General features: G+C 42.5%; 2 protein-coding genes across 3 annotated transcripts in view; one reads left to right on the top strand and one right to left on the bottom strand.

The window, feature by feature from the left end:
* fa2h (fatty acid 2-hydroxylase) overlaps positions 1 to 7,918 on the bottom strand; it is a 45,277-nt gene extending 37,359 nt beyond the window's left edge. Inside the window, exon 1 of the mRNA XM_080737486.1 lies at positions 7,266 to 7,918. Coding sequence (XP_080593612.1) covers positions 7,266 to 7,559 — 294 coding nt within the window. The 5' untranslated portion in view covers positions 7,560 to 7,918. The remainder of the gene's footprint in view (positions 1 to 7,265) is intronic.
* Positions 7,919 to 8,871: 953 nt separating this feature from the next.
* On the top strand, positions 8,872 to 20,753 carry LOC308294049 (uncharacterized protein). Of its 2 annotated transcripts, XM_080736757.1 has the most exons (5): positions 8,872 to 8,919; positions 13,194 to 13,283; positions 14,332 to 14,436; positions 17,589 to 17,800; positions 19,685 to 20,753. In XM_080736757.1, exons 3-5 carry the CDS (start codon positions 14,419 to 14,421, stop codon positions 19,791 to 19,793), a joined length of 339 nt encoding a protein of 112 aa, XP_080592883.1. In that variant the 5' UTR covers positions 8,872 to 8,919; positions 13,194 to 13,283; positions 14,332 to 14,418; the 3' UTR covers positions 19,794 to 20,753. The 2 variants fall into 2 exon arrangements, with proteins under 2 accessions (XP_080592883.1, XP_080592884.1); XM_080736758.1 differs by lacking the exon at positions 13,194 to 13,283 and having other exon boundaries at positions 8,899 to 8,919.
* Positions 20,754 to 25,528: the final 4,775 nt, after the last annotated feature.

The following is a 25,528-nucleotide window of genomic DNA, read 5'->3' as shown; positions in this document are numbered from 1 at the left end:
GAAGGATAGCTATACAGACTCTTATCTGCCCATTACTCTAAACTAACCTGCATTGAAGTAGCAAGTAAGGAAAGCCACACACATGCCTGTGATCAATGCTTTAGGGTGAACTATACAACACCTTTAATTTAGTAATTTATGTTATTGTTGCATGTTAATATAGTGAAAAGCACTGATTTGAGTCTAGACAAAAATAATCCCTGAAGAAAGATCAATCAGGTCTACATACAGTATAGTCTACAATCAAGTCTACATGGCTTTCAGTCAACTGGATGAACATGCTAATGTTTAAAGGTATTGTTCCTTTAGTTTAAATAGCAGTTTATATGTTGAGAGTATCAGATGTTGTGGTGGATACTGTAAGCAATGCATTTACTGCATTAAAAACATTTAATCACAAATCTAATTGCAATCGCAATATTACTGACTAGTTCAGCATTTAAGATACTATTGAGTGAATGAGATGATACATGCCTTCAATGGAGAACAATGGAGATCAAATCAATTCAATAATAATAATAATTCTTCAGAGAATTTTCCATTTCTGAACAATTGTTTGTGTACTGACATTCCCAAAATAGGGATGCCACTGTTTATGTGGTTAAAGTAAGTAATATTGTATGAAGTCAAGTAGCCTAGGGCCCAAGGTTTGTGCTCTAGCTTCAGGCTATAACAACGTCATGGGTTACTGGTTGTGAATGAAAGCAATCAGCATGGAAAACAATCATGTTGACATTGTTGACAGTGTCATCAGCAGCTCTGTTTGTATCTATAAACTCCCTATTTCAATCTCTCATGCACTCTCTCTCTCTCACAAGCGCACGCACGCACAGTCGCACACGCGCACACACACACACACACACACACACACACACACACACACACACACACACACACACACATTCAGGTGCACATTCAGGTGCACACATCACATAGACGCAGTCCTGCCAGTGCGGGATCCAATCCCAATTCACCCTTTGTCAAGCCCCTCTTCGCACCCATTGGTTGCTGTGTCTTGGTGGGACAAAAGTCCTTTATCTCCATCCGCAACCATTGGAATTCAGTTGCTTTGTATTGTTATTCTATGTATTCAATTCTCATTTTAAACTTGGTTTCAGTAAAAAAAAAGGAGTTCTCAGTGGCAGTATAGTGACAGGGCATGTTCTTAAATGTTTTTAATTCTTCAAAAATGATGTTTTAGCAAATTCAGCATAAACTAGAAGCAGTGCTCTTCCGAGCACAGGTCTCCACCAGGCCAGGCGTCCTGGTGGTGCTACTGTATAATAGGCCAATGTAAAAAGGGTGGCATGTGTTCTTCACCTTAGATCTTTCATGGCAATCCTGCAAACTTTGGAAGCCAATATTAGCCAATCAGGATGGAATATGAAATAGCAGACGGATCGGACTTGATCACATGACTATAGAGATACTGTGTGTACCGATTTGCGTGATTTTTGGATAAAATCTCAAGGAGTAATATCCAAAAATGTGTTTTACATAAGTCGGCCCAAAGGTGGCGCTATAAAATGCTGATGTGAAAAATGCAGGGCAAAGGTTTATCCTTAGCCTCCAGGGAGTGCGCTTACAAAGTTTGAAACTGATCGGTGGAGTTATAGGTAAAACCACAAATCGGCCTGTTATAGCGCCACCATGAGGCTGATTTCAAAAATTTTAAGGGGCATTTCTTCCTCGACCTAGTGGGAACGTGTGTGCGCGATTTCATGATGATTGCACTTTGCGTTTGGGATTTGAGGCATTTTGTTCCAAACGGCTCAATCCTACAAAATTTTGAAGCCAATCTTAGCCAATCAGGATGGAATATGCAAAATCGGACAGATCCGTGTCGATCACATGACTGTCGAGATACTGCCTACCGATTTGTAGGATTTTTGGACAAAATCTGTAAGAGTAGTCCACCGAAATGTGTTTTGCGAACATCGGCCACTAGGTGGCGCTAGAAAAGGCCCATTTGAAAAATTTAGGGCAGAGGTTCTAGATTGGCATCCAGGGAGTGTGTGTGCTCACTTTGGCAGCGTCCGGGCCAACGGCGACTGAGATTAGGTGCTCACAAACTGCGAGGACGCACGGACGGACGGACGGACGGACGCACGCACGGACGGACGGACGGAGGGGAAAACATACTCTCCCCCATGCCTTCGGCTGGTGGAGACAAAAAGGCAGAACCAGGGCGGGACAAGGCAGATAGAGCCTGCTGGTTGGTCAGTAGGGACCAACCAGAAGGCTGACAAAGGGTGAATTGAGCCTGTCCTTTGAAACCCTATTGCTCCATCTGAGGACACGCATGCTACAAGCCGATTACAATTACGATTAAGCCACGTTTTCAATATTTCCAAGCTTACCAGACCACGCGTGTCCAAAAATAGAGAGGCCAAGGTTAAAGTGGTTTCCCTAAAGCTTCAGTGATCCTATAGGGTTTCTCAAGGTGGGTGGCACCCTACCCTGCCGTGACACCAGTAGGGGTGCCGCAGAAAAGTACAAAGTTATTTTCCAATCATTTCTAAACAAAACATTAAATATTTTAAATCAAAATGAAAGAGAGAGTGAACGCTTTTAAAAGCTTAAATGTGTGCGTTTGTTTGAATGTTGTGGTCATCATCATCATCATCATCTTATAAGAGGAGTAGCCTTCACTGCAGTGAGGGTGGGGTGGGGATCCGTAATAAACAACAAGAAGAGGAATAGTAATAATCATTATAATGATAAAGATTGTTGTAGGTTGTATGTCCTAGACCTACAGTAATACTGCTATGTTAAATGTCAAAGAAATAAAATATGCCATGGCATGAATAAGGTGCTTGAGTGACAACGTAATTTAAGGGTTCCGTCCGTGGATGAAATAAATCTATATAAGGCCTGAGCCTGAGCTCAAAACTCAAAGCCATTACTCATGAAAAAGAGAAAATGGAAAACATGAAAATGATGTATTCTGAGGTTTTACATACAATCACGTTGTTACGTTCTCACTCTGCTGTGCATGAAAAGCCTTGTCTCTTATGGAAAAGATGTGGCTTTTCTAGGGCGACACATGGGAGACATTAGGGAAATCCTTATAGGTCTCAGGTGACCAGTCTATGTGATCATTCAAATCTTGTTCCGAGAGAACAATTTTCTATTTTTTCACATTATGTGTGACAGATCAGAAAACGCTGAAGGACAAGACTAAGACCTGGACTGCAATACCGCTGGTGAACAAGTGGTGCAGAGTCACACACACACACACACGCACGCACGCGCGCACGCACGCACGCACGCACGCACGCACGCACGCACGCACGCACGCACACACACACACACACACACACACACACACACACGTGACCCTGAAATGAGAAAAGGCTGGCATTTTAGCCTGAGAGTAGTGCTAGAGAAAAGGTCATGGGGTCATTAAAATTGTTGAGGTTCATCTTCTGGGGAGAATTAAGGTGCACAGCAAATTACATGGCAAACCAACCAGTAACCACTACTTTTCAAGATATCCTGTTTGGGACCAAAGGTGTCCCGTCGAACGACTGCCATAATTGCCATGCCATCCATAGGGCCCTAAAAATTACAACAAGTTGAAAGTGACTTCATGTAATAATTTTAACTACAATTCTAACTACAGATAGCCTATCCCTCATATCCTCTCTCACACATCTCTCCCTACTTCTGTTATACTGTAAGCAGTTCTCCTGAATCAGTGTGGAGGGCAACGATTGAGGAGTCCCACGTTGGTGTTGGCTAGTCCACGCTCTTGCATCACATGAGCAGCACTTTGACAGAAGTATCTTAAAACATTCTTATAGAGAAAAGTTCACACGTAGCTCCTTCTGAAGGACTAGGCCCTATTACCTGGTACACATCTTGCTGTCCTCAATGGAGACTGGAGATCAAAATCTATTATAGGCTACAAGTAAGTGAAGTAACACACATAAGGGCGAGAAGCGACCGTCAGGTCGTGCTGAAATACGTCTGTGAAACTGCGTGTTATACACAACAATTACCCTGAAAGAAGAAGAGTGGCAACGCACACACACACACACACACACACACACACACACACACACACACACACACACACACACACACAACACACACACAGGGGTCTGTTGAACTGCGTGTTATCCAACTGAGACAGGAGCGCCCCAGCTGACAGAGGTGCGTTCTGTGAATCAGCGTGTTAAGCAGTGACAGCTGACTGAGCAGCATTCGCACAGACCCATGTGAGAGGCAATCAGCGACGCGCTGTATTAGCGTGACTCATAGCGCGACGGACTGACGGACGGACATGAGGCGGACGGTTTGATACTAACTGCGACCTGACGGTCGCAGTTAGGCCTCATCCATAGTTGCCAAACTTGCGATTAAAATCTCTGGCCATATAAAAGATTGATGCCTGTTAACGATGCCCAGATCTGTGTGTTCGGGAGGGGTGTGGGCAACCGGCTTCCCTGATTGGCCAACCCAACCCGTCGGCTTCACGAATTGGCTGAGATTTGTGAAACTTTTATACCACTTTTTTTGCCAATATTAGTGGTGACATGTCCGAAGATGTGAGATTCCAATATGCCAGTCAACATGCGCAACGACTACATCGGGTAAAGAAGTGTTGCACGAATGGGTGGGCTGCATGTATTCCCAACTTGCATCGTTCCCGACTTGCATGGTGTCTGAGTAGGCGGCGCCAGTCTAGTATTTTAATGAAATATGATAATATACCAGGTAAGAGGCCTTGTGGTTAGAGTGTCGACTGTGGGGTCAGGGTTCAATCCAGGGACTAGATTTCCTGCATACAGGGAGAAAGCAACAGACCGGTGGAGGAATCAGAGAGGCTGGGGTCCTACTGCATAGTGCATACCATCTATTCTTGCAACATCCAAGGTATTTTCCGCATAATGTGTCACCTGTATATGGCATGGAAGTAATTAAACGAAAAGTCGACTCAACTTATTTTCCCCCCCAAATTGCATTCTATGTTCCCTTGGACAATCTTATTAATACCTAATTAATTGTGGTCATTTATTTATTTTTATTATTAAAACTACTAAAATTACAATAGCCTAGATTGTCTCACAGGTTGGACTGCACTTAATGACTGACAAGTAGTGGTGCACTGCTGTTCAAAGGTCCAATTTTACTGATAAGTCTTATCAGCTAATCTGCAAAGGGGGAAATATGCCCATCTGAAACCAGATAAAACACAACAATTAAATTATATACTCAAAAAGGTGACCCACTTAAACCCCAGTATCCATATTCTGGGGGCGAACATTTGCCAAAAATCTAAAACCTTACAAGGTGAGCTCAGCTTGTAGATCAGCTATTTTGGCAAAGAGATTTGGCATAGACAGAAAAAAGTACAGAGCCAACTCAGATCCACTTTAGAGAAGATTTACTGTAATTGGTTAACAGTAAACACATTATGCTACTTCATGGGTCTTCAACAGGGGGTCCGGGACCCCTAGGGGGTCCTCAGAGTTACTACAGGGGGTCCTCCAAATCTTTGAGTGATAGAAAGTTATTTTCTACTTTTTTATATTGAACCCTGTTGTGAGATTGTAGATCAGCTATTTTCGGCAAAGAGCTTTGATTTAGAGGGGGAAAATAGCAGACTAAGTAGTCTACAGAGTGAAAATTCAAGTTTATTAAATATTGACGGTTCAACTGGTTAAATATCTGAAAACACAAATTGACATGAATCCAAAATACACTGACGATTGTGCTGTCAAACAATGAAACGATATGGACTGGGGGTCCCTGCTTCATCTCTCAAGGGATCCTTGGCCTGAAAACGTTGAAGACCCCTGCTACTTGCAAAATGCCATCATCAGCAGGCTATCCCAACACCAAGGAAAACAAGAAAAGAAAAACAAGAACAACAGGTAGCCTATTCACAAAATAGCTTGGCCTAAGGGGGGCAAAATAAACACATAAGTGGGGTGTGTGTGTGTGTGTGTGTGTGTGTGTGTGTGTGTGTGTGTGTGTGTGTGTGTGTGTGTGTGTGTGTGTGTGTGTGTGTGTGTGTGTAGGCTACACATGTCTTCCCACAACTTCACCAACTTCCTCACGGTTGGTCCCTTTATATCTCCTATTTATTCAGACAAGACAGACCGGTTTCTCCCTTTTCTTTTCTTACCCACCGCCCACGCGCGCGCACACTCACTCACGCACGCGGCTCCGGAATCATTCACTAAAAACATCACTGACCCCAACTCCCATTTGTTTTGAGCTGCCTGTTTTCAGCTGCCTGTCAACCTTGATCTCGTGTGTCAACAGTAACCTCCCCATAATCCGTATTCCTCCACCTGAGTATGCAGGTGACGACAGTCCTTCTATGATGTGGCCTTACCTATTCCGTCATTACATTAGGCCAACATCAATATCAGTCTCTCCCAAGTCCCCTCCCTGATAATCTATTCTGATTGAAGCCGGATTGTTTAGGCATCATAGGAGAAACACCCTGTTACAGCTGACAGCTATTATGGTGACGCACTGACAGACCCACGGGGCTTCCTTCCTGTGTGAGTCTCAAGTCAAACTTCCAGATGTAATGCAAAGTTTGCCCGAAAATATAATAGCCTAGATATAAATGTAGCAGGAAAAATAATTGTCTCACACACACTACACATTCACCAATGGAGAATGGTCTAGTAGTGATTCTTAGATTTAGTATGACAACACAACAGGGGGTTTACTGTGTGCGACTCCCTTATGACAAATACAATGCAAGAAGTAGGCTACAGAAGTAAACAAAGTGTCTGCTGTCAGTTTCTCTAGAAATCAGCACCCTCTTGACAGGCCAGAGTCAGAGTCAGACAAACAAACCACGCATTATAGGTCTATAAAAAGTGTAAAGAGCACAACACAGTTCCGCTTTACAGAAGCAACTTTTTTTCGCTTTCGCATCCTTGATTGATTTATCCTGTTCCCCATCGTTGAGGTTTTAGAATGAACAGAGGGACTCTGTGGGTTCCTTTAGGGTGGTCTAAATTGACCCATACAAGTCTGTAACTCTGACAGTGTACTAATGGAACCATTAAAGGTCCATTTGGTTCCATTTGTACAATGTCAGAGTTAAGGGGAGGACTTGAAATGTAAAAGTTTGAGAAACACTGAACTAGATTTTATGTGTAGCAGCAGGTGCCTGACATCATCGGCTATAAATCAATAAAGGCGATACGCTCGTCGCTCTGCCTGGGTTTCTGGTTTAAAAAGCACATTTTCTATCTTCTAAAACACATTTCCCCTCTTCTAACTGTGTCTACCTGTTCTTCTATGTCGCTGCCGCTGCTGCAGTCTCCCTGGAGCTCGCCGATGTAGTACTGCTCCATCCAGCGCCGCGCGTTCTCCGAGTGCCGGTGCGGCGGACCCTCCATCTCCGCGCGGACGTCCCTGCCGGAGCGCCGCAGGATCAGCGCCTCTCCGCCCGGGTGCATGCGGAGGAAGCCGGTCACGTCGTACACCCTGGTCCCCAGCAGCACCCAGCACGAGTCCTTGGTGCAGTGGCGAGCCACCTCCTTCTCCGAGAAGTAGCGCGGAGACAACGTCGACGGAGACATCTCTCTCTGCTCGTTTTGGAGATGCCAGATGCGTGGTGTTGTTGCCTAGCGGATTACCAGACTATACCGGAGCCGAATTTAAGCTGGTTGCACACTGCTGCGTTTTTCGGGCCGAATATCGGACTGAATTTCGGAGCACGCAAATAAAAAAATCAACCTCACGTTATGTCAGTCACGTTTGCACACTGCCGCCCGTTTCGCGCACCACTCGGTCCCTTGCTCTCTCTATCTCTCTCTCTCTCCTTGCCCTGAAAAACGCATTTCGCAACGGAAAACGCAGCAGTGTGCAACCACCTAAAGTGTCTGGAGACTGGAGGAGTGCGTAAAGACCTCCTCGCAAGGCCGTGGAGTGACCGCGTACTGTACTGTCTGTAGGCCTACTCTCTACTGTCTGTGATAAACTTTTACTGTTGACACTGACTGACTGACTGGCTGGCTGACTGACTGGAAACCACATCCACTCATTAGCATAAAAGTTACTTATTCATGATGACCACAAAAAGTGAGAGGGAGAGAGGGAGAGGGAGGGAGGGAGAGAGAGAGAGAGAGAGAGAGAGAGAGAGAGAGAGAGAGAGGTGGGGGGGGGGGAGGGGGAGCTGAAACACCTGTACTGTAGGGCAGCAGACAGGTGCACACATAGACATCAAAGGGGGCTTGAGCCCCTTCCCTTTTATCCTTCTGTAAAAAGTGCCATCTCCAGACCATGAATGCAGTTTTTACTATGGTGAAAGAAAAGCAAATGCCCTCTTTCCATGCCATACCTGAACTGAAGGCAGCATTCAAGAGAATTGCCTTGTCCAAATTCAACTGGAACTTGAAAGAATTGCCCTCTCTGTGTAGAAATCCAGGCCGTTACGCCACATCGTCTCTTTTTGTAAGTCACTTTATACTTATATATTATTCGCCCCCTCTATTGATGCACCTTTTCTTTATTGGTACTGTACTGCCCTTTTTTTTTTTTTTTTTTTTTTTTACTCTTATCTATCTTTTGTCTTACTTCTCTGTAACTTTGTAAATACTGTATACTGCTATGCTACAACTGGACAACTGAATTTCCCCCTTGGGATAATAAAGGTATCTATCTATCTATCTATCTATCTATCTATCTATCTATCTATCTATCTGTATTCACTTGATTATGCTTAGTACAGTGTGGTATCAAGCAACGCAAATAGCCGACCTCCAAGCTGCGACGCGTTGTGAGTTTGGAGGTCTGCTATTTTCGATATTTTCACCAAAAGGCCCTTTTAGAAATGTCAGCCCCTGCCTCTCTAACATTCTCTGCACGTCCCTGTAGTAGGGCAGGCTAGCAGAGCCATTCGACCTGAATGATGCGAAAGTAGAGAGACATTGAGGAAAGGTTTGTGATTTTATAAAAGATTGTCGGAATTTGTATATTAACGTAGCTATAGCAAAATTGCCAGTGCCCGACCCGTGGGCTTGTTGTCGACCCTGTCGAGCCTGTTGAAGGAGTGTTGTTGTTTGGGGGGTTTTAGTGCTGCGTGTAGTGTGTGTTTAGTCTGTTTACTGTTTTCCGCCTGTTGATATCTGACATGATAGGCTATTTATTCACTTCCTGGTGTCCTGGAGTTCCAAATAAGTTTTCTTTTAGCGGCAGTGCAGTGCCAAATTAATTAAAACAGAGCCATTTCTTTTTGACGGGCTGCAGACTGCAGTGCTCTCAAAATCTTCAAATGCTGTGGCCCCTATGGCCCCTATCTAACAGGCAATGCTTTGATTGATTGAATTGATTGATTGAAGACTTTATTAGAAGTTTGCATAGGAAAAGGTACAGTTTCATGACGGTACAGTTCACTGGTACAAGGTCTACTAAAAGGAGATCCATGAAAAGACTAAGCTTATTTCCACTGGAAACTATTGAAGTATCTCATATAACATTGAATGACAGACAAATAGAACACAGTACTATGCAGTAGATATGTAAAGAAAAACAAAAAAGAAAACAGTAAGTCTAAACAAACAGTATATACAAAGAAGGGGCAGGAGAGTGGGCTAGGTTCATTTTTTTTACCAGTTGCGAACGGCTGCTGCCTGTAAGTGGTTTTTCAGGGCAATTTTAAAAGATGCTAGTGATCCACACTCCTTTATGGCCTTCGGTAAGGCTTTCCACATTTTGGTGGTTTGGTGGTCCTAGGTCTCAGGTGGCCCTGCATGTGCAAGATTATTTTAGGTGGCCCCCCCAGCCCCACTAGGGATGCCCTTTTTTTGGATAGGCCTACAGCTGGATAGTGCGTCTTTGAATGACAGGTGGGCCACAGGTGGATTGCATAATGCAATTGGCAACTTGTCTTGTGTGAGATCTTAATTTTATTGTATATTTTTGAATAGGGGATACATGACATAGGGCATAATGTAAAAAAAAAAGTGACCCTAAGTGACAGCTTATTATTGCTTAGGCCTATGCCAGAGACCGGCCCTGCTAACAGGGATGAACATGATAATAGGCTATTGAATATAGGCCTACATTTGAATTGCTACTTGCCAGTTGCCATGGTTCTGCAAAAACCCAAATAGTCATAATGTGCTTAAAAGGGTCCTTCACATATCTGTCAACCATTGGTCCCCAGACTCCTCCTCACTAATAAGGTGGCACCATTTCTGTCTTCTCAGTTTGTGTGTCAAAGGAGGGCAGTTGACAGTTCAGCACCCATCTTCAGTGGGCTGACTCTTATTTGTCATTATGTTGAATTGTAGATGTTGGCTTAAAGAGAGCAGAGAGCGCCCTCTGCTAGCTATTGTTTGTATTACAGTATGTGTTACTGTCAACAGTGAGGGGCTTCTCCTGTTGTATTTTTCATTATAGATAATTATTTTCAAAATAAATTCTAAATAGCAAACATTTCAGATCAACTATTGTCACAGTATACACCATTGTACAAATAAGTATACAATAGGGCTTAAGTAGTTAAATTACACTGCATTATGGGGGTTTGGCCATTTGGGGGCTCTCCTGAACAGACCATGCAGGGACCAAAGTTAAGAGAGGGGCTCTAGAATAGGAGTTTCTGCTCAAGAATCACCTCAAAAGGCTAAATATTTAGTGTTGCTATCATTTCTAGTTGACCACATGCAGCCACAGGATCTTCTGTATACTCTAGTCTAGATGCAGGGGTAGACAAACCTTTGGGGAATACATTTTATTATAGTCTTCTTATTCAAATAGCGCAAACATAGAATAAGGGACTTGTGAAATACTGATGACAGCACAGATTTCAGTTCACTGTTGGCTAGAAAAATGATTTGAGGTTTGTCGGAAAGTGTCTTCTTTCCAAGTTCCCTTTCTTCACCATTACTGTGTGTGGTACACATACATTGTTGATTGTATGTACATCTTGTACTTGACTGGCGAAGTCTTGTCAAATATATATTCCTTTCTTCACATCGTTGCATACTGTTGTTGCTGATGGACTGAGTAGATGTTAAAATTATCCCAAACATATTTGAAAGCGAATTATCCCTTTAATTTGGGTTTTTATATATTGCCACTCTCCTGCAGGTTCTGTGTCTGAGTCTTGTCTCGCCTCGAGTAAGGTTAAATGTCTCAAACTCTTGTGGGTTTGACGAAAGACAGTAACATGTCAAGGCCTATTCATTGTAGATTTTGGACATGCTATCAAAATCAATCAATGCAATCAAAATCAATCAATCAATCAATCAATCAATAAGTCACAACCTCTCCTGATCTGTGTCTCGCCTCGAGTAAGGTTAAATGTCTCAAACTCTTGTGGGTTTGACGAAAGACAGTAACATGTCAAGGCCTATTCATTGTAGATTTTGGACATGCTATCAAAATCATTCAATGCAATCAAAATCAATCAATCAATCTATAAGTCACACCCTCTCCTGACCTGTGACAGCAATCCCACATCACATCATGCCTAATCTCTCAAGATCAGACTTCTATGCTCCCCAGAAACATAAAGGACCTTTTCTTTGACAATGGGTAGCCAGATTGCATCATGCCACACACAACAGGAAACACCTGGCAAACAATCATATGCAGAGTCAAGGTTTTATGGAAATGAATCCAAGAGCATGGGAATCACTTAATTAAAAATGAGTAATCTGTAATTGAGTGCACAGTAAAAATCTGTCATTTGGATTAGGCTAGTCTAGAAAACACAACACTTACTGTATATGGAATGGAGTTGTCCTGAACAGCAGATGGCAGAAAAGAGCCAGAATACTGCCCTCCTCCTGTCTCATTGTCTTTTTCTTTTTCTCCCCTACTGCTTAACACAGAAGACAATGTTTATCTTAAAGACAAATAAGCCAAATATACATGACTTTACATTTCATCATGTTGCGCTTATTGCATATCTGTACTCTTATGCAAACAACAGCACACGATTCTATGGTGACCTGTTGCTTTGCAGAACAATAGGGCGACTAGCGTGCCTAGAGTCAAATCCTCAGGTGTGTGTGATGCAAAAAGGAATATTCAAAATTTAGCTCGTAGTAGTAGTGTCTACAATCTCTGGTCTCTGATAGTCAGTCTGCTCCAGACTAGCCTCGGGATCCAGGCATTTCATTCAGGTGACTACTACTACAGGCCATACATTTCAAAGTTACAAATAGTAGACCTACAATCAACTTACAAAGATGATCAATCACAGACTTTGTTTTGCTAAGGATCTTATGTATTATAATTATCTTAGATAATAAAATATAATAATCTTAATATAATGTATTCTAATCACAGTTTTAATTAAGTATAGTGTGATTTTAAGTCACTGTAAGTGCTCATTGTGTATACTTTAAGTAAAACAATTACTTTCCTGAAGGTGTAGAAACTGTGTGTTGGTCTTGCAAAATGTGAATGCTATAAATTAAGTCATCCAATTACCACTTATAGTGACTTATAACCATACTATATTGCATTATAACAGTGATTGCATTATAAAATCCTTATAATGTATTACAAGTATGAGAATTAGAACACACTATGATCCTCGCCAAAAGAAAAAGTCAGAGTGACCAGTAATTATTATGAAGTATTACGATACTTATGATGTTATGAGCCATTATAAAGAGCTTTATAATGTGTTATGATTGTTTTATGAGTACTTGATGATTGCTTATACCTGTAATTATACAGTGTTATATACAGAATACATTGCATTTATACTTGCCCTTACAGGTATTTGCTTTATAATGTCTCATGATTATTGTTATAAAGCATTATGAGTATTTATGAGTTCTTATAACTATAAGTATACAGTGCTATAAGATGATTATAATGGATAACAAACATGCTTATGATGCAATAGACGTGGGATGCATAGCAGCAAGTGTTACCAAACCTTTTGTTGGCACTTGACTTATATAATAAACCGCATGTACCGTACTGAATAGGATTTCTATAAATATTTATCAGTACGCTGCTTGGTAACTGAAGATGTTGTGAGGTGTCATGTCCCGTCAGAGGGTGTGTGAGGTAGGGGTTAATGAGTCTGTGTGGTGTCACCTCGTCCCGTCAGTGTTGTGTGTTCGATGCACGGTTCAATGGTGCGTATCATCACTTGTGTAAACATGTCACAAAAATACCCAATGTCGATTTCTACAACATGGCGCGATCTCTAATCTCCCTGTTTTGCTTTTCTTCTGTCTTAGAAGGGTCTGTCTTGTAGGCGCCCGCTGCAGGCCTAGCGGTCCAGGCACATACCACATTAGGCTCTACTGCTGCATGACAGCGTGTCGCAGGTTCGAATCCCGATCACGTGTCACTCCCCATGCATCTCTCTCCCCGTTTCCTGTCAGTCTACTGTCCTATCAGTAAAGGCATAAAAGCTCCACAACAAAATCTGTCTGTCTTAGGGGTTTGTGATTCAATCACTCTCCCCCACCCCCAACTCCCGACATAGCCATCCCACCTTGGCACCTTCCCATTCTCCTTCATCGCTGTCCCATTCTCGCTTCATCTCTCTCACCTCCCACCCTATACCTTTTTAAGACCCCAAATTCCCAATGACCATACATGCAACTTGGTAGTGCTTGGGGTCGCGTCTACACAGTATTTTCTTTTAACGGACAACCCCATACCCACTGTAAAGCACACTTGTTTGGCTTGGATTGGATTTTATGGTCTAAAATTAAGAAAGTGCATCAACATTTTATGCAAGCTATCCTCGACAAAGCATGGTGCCTAACAGTACCAGATGAACGGTTGCTTATACTGAACACTTATACAGTAGTTATAACATGACTGTCAAAAGGCATGACAGTAGGTTTAGACCATTTTACATCCAACTTATGCTGTGAATTGCACTGCTATGCAGTTGAGCATTTTGTCCAAAGTCATACCTAAGCCAACTCAGTGTTGATGAACTATGGAAAAGAAACAAACTACTGCATATACAATACAATACATAGCATTTTTTTAGGTTTTTATTTAAAGCTGATTAGGTGCTCTTTGATGTATTGATGTTGATGTATTACCTTGCTTATTGTATTGATGTATTTACCTTGCTTATTGTAAGTCGCTCTGGATTAAGAGCGTCTGCAAAATGCCTACATTGTAAATTGTAATTATCTTTCTGTTAACATTCTGCCTCATTTACAGAACTAGTGCTTCCTGAGGCGGTGACTGCAACTCCAACTAAATATAACTCAACAAAAGAGGCCTTAATAATAGACCTCTTCTCTGCAGTTGAAACCTGAAACAGGTGTGTGTGTGTGTGTGTGTGTGTGTGTGTGTGTGTGTGTGTGTGTGTGTGTGTGTGTGTGTGTGTGTGTGTGTGTGTCTCAGAAGTAGGCGGAGCTGCCACTGTGTCCTCAGTCAGTGCCTACCTATAAAAAGGTACAGCTTCAACATCGCCTTTTGATTAACGACTACTCCATGGCTACAGTTGTACAAGTAAGTATCTCTCTCTCTCTCTCTCTGTGTGTGTGTGTATGTGTGTGTGTGTGTGTGTGTGTGTGTGTGTGTGTGTGTGTGTGTGTGTGTGTGTGTGTGTGTGTGTGTGTGTGTGTGTGTGTGTGCGCGCGCGCGTGTGCGCGTGCGTGTGTGTAACACAGGTTTCAGAAGCTGTTATTCAGACTTTATGATAAATTTGCTAAAGAGAGCAAGAGACAGCAGATGTTAGGATAGGCGTTGCCGTTTCAAAGATGGACGAGGAACTACAAAACATGATTTTATAGTGCTGTGCACAGGTGGAATATTGGTAAAGTTGATAATGGTAACGGCTTCTTGTATTCTTCCAATTTAAATTGTTGATGTGCAATCTACATTTGTAATTATTGTACACCTAAACCAAGTAATAATCTATTCGTGTATTTTGAACCTGTTTGACAATGTCTCTGAGGATTTAATGGATATGGTACTGAGAGAGAGAAACACAAGGAGGGACAAGCGACCGTCCTTTGCTCTCCATCATCTGGACATGACTGTATTTAACATACAGTAGCATACAGTAGTCTACAAAGCTAGATTTGGGCTCAGTGAGGTAACTTCAGCATTAATGCTGTGTTTTCAGGACCCAGTGGTTGTTCATTTCTGGGCTCACTCATGTTGCATACCTAACCTGCTCTGGAGCAGATTATGTTGGAGCACTGCCTGCTGTCCAAACAGTTCTCTGGGAAATCATTTGTAGTTTATCCCATGGAGCTCGGTGGTAGATTGAGGCTCTCTTGGAGCGCAAGAGAGTTCAGAAACCTGGAAGAATTATTAGGCCTTTCCCGATGATTTTCCTTTTATATGAGAGTTATAGATTCTCATCAGACAGTCTGACACTGACAGCAAGCAATATCAAAACCGTTTCACACACATGTAATTATAGTCAGATCTACTGCTCTCTCATGAAAGGTCAGCGATGTTATAAGAATTAGGTCACGCACTCACACAGTGGGTATGGTTTATTTGACTGTAACTTTTAACCTCGATAATGTTGGAATTGCTGCACTTGTCTAACATTATCTAGTTTTGTTTGCAAAATATGCCACTAGCTCCCAGTATAATTGTATTTGGTTGTTATGTTTATGTGAAAGTGCTCATGGCTAGATTGGGTAAACCAAGGTTTATTTACCGAGTTGATAACCACCTATTGTGCGATCGCTTAGCATGACTGCTTAGTATTAGTGAAGCCAGATAACAGGTAAATGTCCTGGGTTTGTTGAACTTGTTTAGTACAGGCCTCTTGCTTGTGTGTGTGTGTGTGTGTGTGTGTGTGCGTGTCTGCGTGCGTGCGTGTGTGCGTGTGTGTGCGTGCGTGTGCATGCGTGCGTGTGCGTGTGCGTGCATGAGTAAGCAGCAAATGTCCACAACAATATTGTTAGAGCATTGTAGATGATCAGGTTTCAGTCATGTAAATGAATCTGCAGATCTGAATTCACCTCATGCGATGGATCCTTTAGAGTACGTTGCGTGTGCGTGCCTTGTCTTGGGTTTCTGGTGTAGAGGGTGATTAAGTCTGAGAGAGGAACGGCTCATATGCTAATTAAAAGTGTGTGTGTGTGTGTGTGTGTGTGTGTGTGTGTGTGTGTGTGTGTGTGTGTGTGCGAGCGCGCGCGTGTGCGTGTACGCATGTGTGTGCGTGCGTGTAGGCATGTGTGTGCGTGCGTGTGTGTGCGTGTGAGTGTGCGCGCTCACACGTCAGACTGTGACATTTGAAGTGTGAATGATAGAGCAGCGCAGCTGAAGACCAAGGTAGTAGGCCTACATTTCCACTGCTTCACATGGTCTCATTGTGTGGCTTTGTCGAAACCATCTACTGTCATCCATCACAAATGGACATTTTTGTAGGCAAACAAGGTTCTTTTTACAAACCAATAATGATCAGCATTTTGAACAACATTGGAGGCTGGCTCATTTAATTATTTTTCCTCAAAGTTCCTTAACAGTAACAAGATGTGTCCTCCTTGTCAAGAAGGTGGTCATTTATTTGACAGAAAGAAGACAGAAAAGTATACATGGTCAGGAGGACATTGTCTTGGTGCTGTTGTTTTAGGAACATTTAGGAACATACTTAACCTAATACATATGGCGCAGGAACAAACGTACGTTCTGTTAGAGGTGACTAATTGCTATGTGCGTTAAGGCAGTGAGATCAAATGCGAAAACTAAGTGAATCGAGGGATATCTGTGGTACAGAGGAAATGTATTTCCGCTTGAATCCTACTCCTTGTACAATGCTCCACATTATTACTTGTGCAAGCAGAGCGTGCAAGTACTGTAATCGGCTGGAAATGTATGCAGATGTCCCCCTTTTCTGAAAACTGCAGTCCTGAAATGGCTGGGATTCTGGAAATGTATGTACAGTATGTATGTATGTATGTATGTACTGTATGTATGTATGTATTTGCATGCATGCATGCATGCATGCAAAAAAGGGGAACATCTGCATGCATGCATGCAAAAAAGGGGAACATCTGCATGCATGCATGCATGCAAAAAAGGGGAACATCTGCATGCATGCATGCATGCATGCAGATTTTTTTTTGAAGACCGTAGCCCTGAAATGGCTGGGGTTCTGGGAATGTATGTGTGTATGTCGGTGTCTCATCATTAACAGCCAATGAGGGACCAGCATTTCTGGTGATGCCACTGGTGATGTCAGCAGAGTTTGGTATATAAGAGCGTTCTTGGTAATGTCTTCATTAACAGCCAATGAGGCCAGCAGGGCTCTGCTTGCACACAAGTAGTCCATGTGTGGCCTGCTTGTACGTGAGGCACAATTTGGCACAGTTCTAGTGCCAGTTCTAGTTGATTGATGTTTTCATTGACTAAATACACTGTAAACGTACATGCTCCAGAGCTTATTTCCATTGTTGTCCAGTGCAAATGTGTGTTTAGTTTAGTTTAGTTTTGTTTTGGAGGATAGCAGACATAAAGAAAAACTAAAATCTATAATAAATACAATATATTCATACTATTTCAACATACTAGACAAGTAAACTATCAGTGTTTTAAGTGGAAAACACATTCAACATCATACATCAATCATCATAATACAACCACCCTTCATAATCCATTATTAAACCCATTCGTTCCCTCTCTTCTCTTCCCCCCAGTGTGCGTCTTGTTATGCTCAGAACAGTATCCAGCTCAGGAGGGAATCTGGAGGAGCAGACTGCATGTCACTGTTCATGTACCGCGTGCCGCGCTACGTCCCGCGGCCCCGCCTGGTCTACCACGCCCCCAAAATGACCCTGCGGCAGATCTGTCGCTTGCTGAAGATCATGAAGCAGGTCAGGAAAAGAGAGGCTGCTATAGCTAACAGCAGGTGAGAAGGAAGCCAAATGAACCTAGATTTCGCTGCAGCCTTTTCCCCGCAGAAAAACTAAAGTCTTCCAAACTAAGTGCAGGGTTCCTCATAAAAAGAAGTATAAGAACACCATGTACAAAGAAAGTTACAAAAGCCCCTTTTCGACTGCAGCTTTAGCACCACACCACACCACACTACACCACACCACACCGCACCACATAACAATATCTACATTTTCCATTACACAAAAGTACCCCTATCGGTAAGAAACAAATTTACCCTTTTAACTGTGATTATGATACAATATAAATTTGTATTACAACTATCCTAAATTATAATACTCTATAATGGATTTTAACTGTGATTATAATACACTATAAAGTATTAACGTATTACTATGATAATTATAATACAGTATAATAGATTATAATAGTGGTTATAAGTTAACACAATAGAATCTATTATCATGTATTACAACTATATCCTGGTGGTCTAAATGAAAAGTCAGTGAGTGATCAGTCATTATGAAGTGTTTGGCCCTGTTTGGCCTAGCTCAGACCTACTCTAGATTGGATACTTTCTAGTACCACGTTTAGTACCACTTTCACACCACTATACCCAAGTCCTTGTAGTGGAAAACCTGGCTCAAGTGGGCGGTGTGGTGTGTGTTGGGCCTGTGGAAAATGGGCTTTTAGCCCCTTTTCCCTGTTACATGTGTTACTGTGCACATGCCCTAGGCTTTCCAAACATAAAAACTAAACTCTAACTGATGATACTTTACACGCACGCACGCACGCACTGACCTTTATGATATGCCTTGATCTCAATTCATTGCCATCATCATTGCATCCAGCAGGGGAGAAGAATTTGCCTTTGTGGCTAATGGCCTAATTTATATTCGGTCACACAACATATTAAAATTAGGCTTCATGGACATAGCAGTGGCCGTGGTTTACTGGTGCCACAAAAAAATATTTAGATTCACAAAAATATTGATATCAATTATTTGAAGCTTAGAATCAACCCATCCAGGATCCTGGTGAATCATGACCATAAAACCTTTGTGGAACCATTCTGTGGAAGAAGAAAATAAATAGACCTACGGGTTTCTGGTCCACGTCACACTGATGGGTCGGTACCAAAATTAGCCAATAAATAGAAACCATGCAGCGCTCCCCAAAACAACAGGTTTGGGGATTGGTGGGAATTGATTACATGATACATTCAGCTGGGCATATAGTCTCAATGTTTGTAAACAAGAAACCGGTCTATTTGGGGATCTAGATCGAATTCGTTGCAACGTGACACGTTGTGAGCTTGCTAGATCGGCAAAGAGATTTGGTGTAGAGGGGAAAAAAGAGTGGACCTTTGTTTTTTTACAACAAGGGTTCATATTTTAGATTGTAATTAGAGAAAATAAAAAGTGAGTGTTAAAATGTTTTCATTTGCTTTCTATTGTTTTATCGCGTTTACCGTGCTAAAATGTGGGGCATGCGTACGCATGGGGGCATGCGTACAAGTGGCCAAATATATCTTTTTAGACACAATAAGCCAGCAGTTTCTTTATTGCTATTTACAGTAACACGTCTAGCCCCCATAAGTCACATCCAACTATGAAAGGTTGCGTTGTATCTTGGGAATGGGCTTATTCTGTGTAAAATAACATATTTATCCACTTGTACGCATGCCCCCAACCACTGAAATAAGAATCTCTAAAACAATAGAAAGAAGTAAATGAAATAATTGTAACACTCATCTTTTATATTCTTTAATTACAATCTAAAATATGAACCCTTGTTGTAAAAAACTAAAGTTGTCCTTTAAGTAGTTTACAAAGCATGGAGGGTTCAAGTGGTCAGTCTCTGTCTCACACCACATTCTCTGACTTTGTTTCCCCCACAGGAAGCAGGGGTCTATGACATCGATCCCAACGTCTCCAGGCAAGTCGGAGAGGAGGTGTCTCCCCACCTGCTGCAGACGCAGACACATTGCCAGACAGCGTTTTGCCTGACATTGTTGCCCCCAAAAGACCTGGCTGTCCACCGACCCTAACCCCAAACCTCCCACAACCAACCAACCAACACATGCAGTAGTACATTCAAGCATTTCTTTCCTACAGCTATAGGATCTTTCTGAGGACGGTTGTTCCTGTGCCCTGGAGGTCCGACTCCACAGCTAGTGAGAGGGCATGGTGGTCATATTGCAAAACCCACTGCAAACATCTTGCCACAGATCATTCTTGCAACTTTTTGGAAGAAAGCACAGCTACTATGATTAATTTGCCATTTGGAAATGGGCATCCTTGTTGGTTTCCATTTCTTGGCAAGAAGGAATATATAAATGAATCTTTTTTTTTTTTCATTGTGTAATTTTGTATTTACCCCAATCAGTCAACAGAGCTTTGTACCCCCCCCCCCCCCCCCCCCCGCACCGCACCATGGTTGTGAAATTCCATCAGTGATTCTCCTCTCCTCTCCTCTCCCTCCTCTCCTCTCCTCTCCTCTCCCCTCTCCTCTCCTCTCCTCTCCTCTCCTCTCCTCTCCCCTCCCCTCTCCCCTCCTCTCCTCTCCGCACCAAGTCTTGTAATTACAGCTGTGGAAAATTTGCATAGGCCAGGACACACGAAACTGGAGAAGTGATAAGCACCTTGTTGACTTGTTTCTCTGTTTCGTCCTAGTTCTGTAATTGCGTTTGTGTGTGTGTGTGTGTGTGTGTGTGTGTGTGTGTGTGTGTGTGTGAGAGAGAGATTGTGTTTGTGAGTAGGAATGGGGTATAAAAGTGGATTACATGTTTCATAGATACATGTATTTATTATTAGTCATCATCAAATGCACACAAATAGAATACATGCTGACAAATATAATGGTTTTGCTCAGTAGGGTTTGCTCATGTGTGATATTCTTTTGTGATATATCAATAATATCGCTAAAATATTTAAGCATTAATGTATGATTTGAGATCTTAAATATAAATTAAATATATATTTAACTACAAACGGCAGCTATGTTTCAATTCTGTTGTTTGCGTGTGGTGTTGTTTTCTGTTAAGAGTGCAATGAAGCGTAATAAAAAGATTTGATGATAGCGATATAATTGTGATAATTGAGTGCGTGTGTGCGTCATCAACGATATTCACATTATCCATTATGCATAGCTTAAGAGCAGGGGCGTCACAAGGGGGGGAGTGGGACTGAGTTACTAGGGCCCAAAGTGGAGGGGGCCCTAATTATTTTATACTTTAGCTATTGAGAAATAGCAGATCTACAAGCACCGAGTGCCGTGCTGCGAGCTTGTAGATCTGCTATTTTTGAAAAGTCATGGAAATGTGTGCACATCTTTGAATATATGTATTTATTTTTAAGCGAACATTTCTAACTCAAATTTTGCGTCTGGGGGGTCCCTGGAACTAAATATTTTGAGATGGGGATCTGTGGCCAAATACATATCATTTTGGGGGTCCTTCACATGAAAAGGTTTGAGCACCACTGACATAAAAACATAGGTTTAAAAAAAAAAAAAACCTTCAGACAAATTTTCACGATTTTTCAAAAATAGCAGATCTACAAGCTCGCAGCGTGGCACTCGGTGCCACGCTGTGAGCTTGTATATCTGCTATTTTTCAATAGTTAAAGCACAAAATGTGAGTGAATCCTTGTACCCAGGGCCCAGAATTTGGTGTGACACCTCTGCTTGCGAGCTACTTCAGGCAGATAGACCTACAACATTCAAAAGGCTTACTCACAAGTACACCACTATGTTCCTTTAACTGGCGTGTAAAGCGGCAGATAAATGTGGTAGCTTATTTAAGCTCACCCCATTCCACTGCTAAAACTCTCACTGTCTCATACAGGTTAGTACAGATGTATTATGTGCCACACTGCCGCCCCAGTGGTAGGGCTTATGACTATATAAATTGTACTGAGCAGGGAGTAATACTGTATGTTGCAGAGCCTGAACAACAAGATCAAATATAATATACCTGTAATTATTAATCAGGGACGAGCAGAGAATGTTAGAGAGGCAGGGGCTGAAATGTCTAAAAGGGCCTTTTGGTGAAAATATTGAAAATAGCAGAGCTCCAAGCTCACAACGCGTCACACTGCGACGCGTTGGAGGTTGGCTTTTTTCAGTACTTGATACCACACTAAACTAAGCATAAAAAATCACACTTGTGTGAACTGAGCGAGCGGTGGAGGCTGCGTGTGTGCGTGCGTGCGTGCGTGTGTGTGTGTGTGTGTGTGTGTGTGAGTCTGAACAACAGCGCCCCTCCCTTAACATGTGTGGTCAGAAAAGGTACTGCAGGCTACATACAGACAGACAGACAGACACGGACACATACATACATACCCACACACACGGCCACGTATAGGAGACGGTGTGACTACCGCTCAAAAAGACAATACTGGAGATGTGGCGTACGGCATGGATTTCACAGTGAGGACAATTCTTTCAACATACGATGAGGCATTCAAGTTCAGAAGAGTTTGGACAGGTATGGCATGGAAAGAGGGCATTTGCATTTCTTTCACCACAAAAAAACTGCATTCATGGTCTGGAGAGGGCACTTTTTTACAGACGTATAAAAGGGTAGGGGCTCAAAAAATGATACAGCAGATGATAATACAGCAACCTCACTCAAGACAGAACAATCTTTAAATACACTTCCAAGTCCAATTACACAACAGTCTAGAGCTGTGTTGCCCTGGTGGAGCTAGTCTCACCATCAGGCCGCACAGGGAGGGGAGGGGCGAGTAGCAGCGGAGTCACAAGCAGGGCAGACAGGGGATTGAACCAGGACGTGACAGAAGAAGAACCAAAAAAAAAGGCAGTTCCAGCTAATGTTACAGTCGTGCTTACTTAAAATAAACCCACACTTCTGTGACTAAACACTGTGGCAATTACAGGTCAGGTCAGCTCACCTGTTGATGTAAACTGAAAGCAAAGACCCTTCCAAGGTGTACTGACCTCACCGGACATCGGCCAGTGCTGGTCAAACAAAGCTTTCTAAATGATTTACACTCCAAGATGTATTGCAAACTAAGTATGTGTGTGTGTGTGTGTGTGTGTGTGTGTGTGTGTGTGTGTGTGTGTGTGTGTGTGTGTGCGGCAACATGAGCTGTCAGGTTTAGGACAGGAAGTCCAATTCTCCTGTTTCTTCTGAGGAAGAAGTTGATACTTCAGTCAGTAATTGAATTACAGCGTGCACGCGCGCGCGCGCACACACACACACACACACACACACACACACACACACACACACACACAAAACCACTGTTTGTTGACCTGTATGCAACTTGTTTCATTCTACTGTATACCTATATGCTTCATTTAGTTATTCGTTTTTTTTGTTTGATCTGCAAGTGCACAACGTGTCGCTTCGCACCGCATTGTGCGCTTGTAGATTGACTATTTTCACTACTTCTCAGTTATTATTTTGTATTTATTGAATTAGTTTGTTTTCTTAATGTAGGAAAATAATGCTTTTTTTTCAAGGCTACTGTAATTGGTCTTTGGTGTTTTCACATTTTTGTGGGCAAAAAGACCAAATGTTAGGGCAGGAAGGCCATCAAATAAAATAAGGTTTAGTCCATTGAAAGAATTAATTGAATTTAAGGGTTAAGGATGATTTTGAAATGTAGACTATCTGCAGTGACAAAAATCCCAGCCCTGCACAAATCAAACTCACTGCATTGGTCATGGGACATCAACCCCTGGGCTTGTGATGGACATTTTCCACAAAATATATTTTTGCCATGGACATACAAAAGGAGTGGTCAATAATATTACCATGAATAACATACTAAATGTTTACTAGTCCAGTAGACATGATGGAGAACACATGCTGTATTTTTAAAGAGGGAGAGTGGTTAGTCCCTTTGAACTTTATTGTATTATTGTATTATTGTAAGATAGTAAGTAGGAAAGCTGAGAGGGAAGGCATAGATGGAGCAATTTATAACCCATTTTCAAAAACTGAGACCAGGATTACTGCATGTTTTTGTGAAGGTATCAACCCTAGGAGACACGGGGAGAACATGCAAACTCCACACAGAAAGGCCCTATCGCTGACCCTACCTAGGGTGTGAGCACTGATGACGCGGAGGGAGAGATGCGCCCCCAGCGCCCCCCGGCGGGTATCGAACCCAGGACCTTCTAGCTGTGAGGCGAAGCGCTAACCACTGCACCACCGTGCCCCCCACCCTCTATGCACTTAAACTTTATGCTGTTAATCATCTGGTGACCCCCCAAAATAATTTGGCGACTCCCCTGGGGGTCCCGACCCACAGGTTGAGAACCACTGCCATAGATGACACCATAGGAATAGAAGACAGGGAAGCATACAGGAAGCACCATAGAAGACAGGTGGCCAGAGCCTAAAAAAGCAGCAGCTGGCATTAATCAATGAATGGGAAGGAGAGAGTATCAGACTGCGAAAGAGAAGCAGAAAACGAAAAAACTGTAGCAGGTAGAGCACAACCATATAGGCTGAACCTCACTAGCCACTGATGGGGATGCCAATGGTGGTAGGCCTATAAGTGCAGCAGTGTCAGCAGCAAAAGAAGAAGGAGGAGGAGGAGGTGTGTGTTACAGGTGTGCTTACTAAAAATAAACCCACACAGCTAGCTAGACCTAATTGCTTAGCACCACAACTGTGGTAAACTAAAACCATGGTTCCCACGGTCATGAAATTCCTGGAAATATTTTGAAATTTGAAAAATATTTTTTCAGTACTGGAAAAGTTTTGGAATTGATCAAGGGTCCTGGAAGGTCCTGGATAAATTAGCTGTGCATTGTCTTTGGTTATTGATTTTGTTAATATCTCTGAAATGACAAATGAAACATTAGCCAAATTGTCAAATATTAGAGGCAGAAATTGTGAAAATAGCAGATCTACATGCTCACAACGCCTCGCGTTGCGAGGTGTTGTGAGCTATTTTCACCTAAACCGTGTTAAACAAAATTCCTCAACTCTTAGTGCTCGTCAGGGTGCTGGGGTCCCCAGTTAAAATATGATTATTTCGGGGGTCACGGCCTGAAAAGTTTGAGAACCACTGTCTTTGGGCGTTGCGCATAGGAGTAAGCGACTCGTTATTGAGCTGAATTATTGTTATATAGTCCTGGAAATCGGGTTAAATATTCTGGAAAGGTTTTGGAAATTAATTGGTAAACATGTGTGGGAACCCTGTAAAACTACTGTAAGTGGGCCGAGTGACGTGCACACTGGGCTTTTCCAGAGGCAACCTTATACTGAAGCAATAAGCCACAAGAGGCCTGTGGTTACCTAACTTACCTGGTACTTTTTAACGACTGAGAGGCGTGGTGAGACACGAGGCGAAGCCAAGTGTCTCCAACCCTCTCAGCCGTTATAAAATACAGGTAACCACAGGTAACCACATGCCTCGCTGATTGCCTGCTCCCGCCTATTGTAGCTATAACACTCAATCAGGGCCACTGCAACCCATTTTGGAGTTCTTATTATAACTCTATGGTCCTGACGCACAACTGGCCGTCCGGTGCACCCCGAACTATGCCCCTGGCCTGTACCACCTGGGTGTGCTCACTTTAGACATGGGCTTAAAACTCAATTCTTCCACAGTACAGCAGAAGAATAAAGACCCGCTCCAAGCAGTGAAGTTGTCATGAACCTGGTGCCATTCCAGACAAAATATGGGAGACCAGTCAGACCACACAAGTAAACATGGGGTAAAGAAGTATAGCAAGTATTTAGTAACATGAAAAATCTGAG

This window comes from Nannobrachium achirus (genome assembly GCF_963921795.1).
Source record: "Nannobrachium achirus genome assembly, chromosome: 11".
Taxonomy (NCBI): domain Eukaryota; kingdom Metazoa; phylum Chordata; class Actinopteri; order Myctophiformes; family Myctophidae; genus Nannobrachium; species Nannobrachium achirus.
Note: the sequence above shows the minus strand (reverse complement) of the source record. Positions and strands in the feature narration are given on the sequence as shown.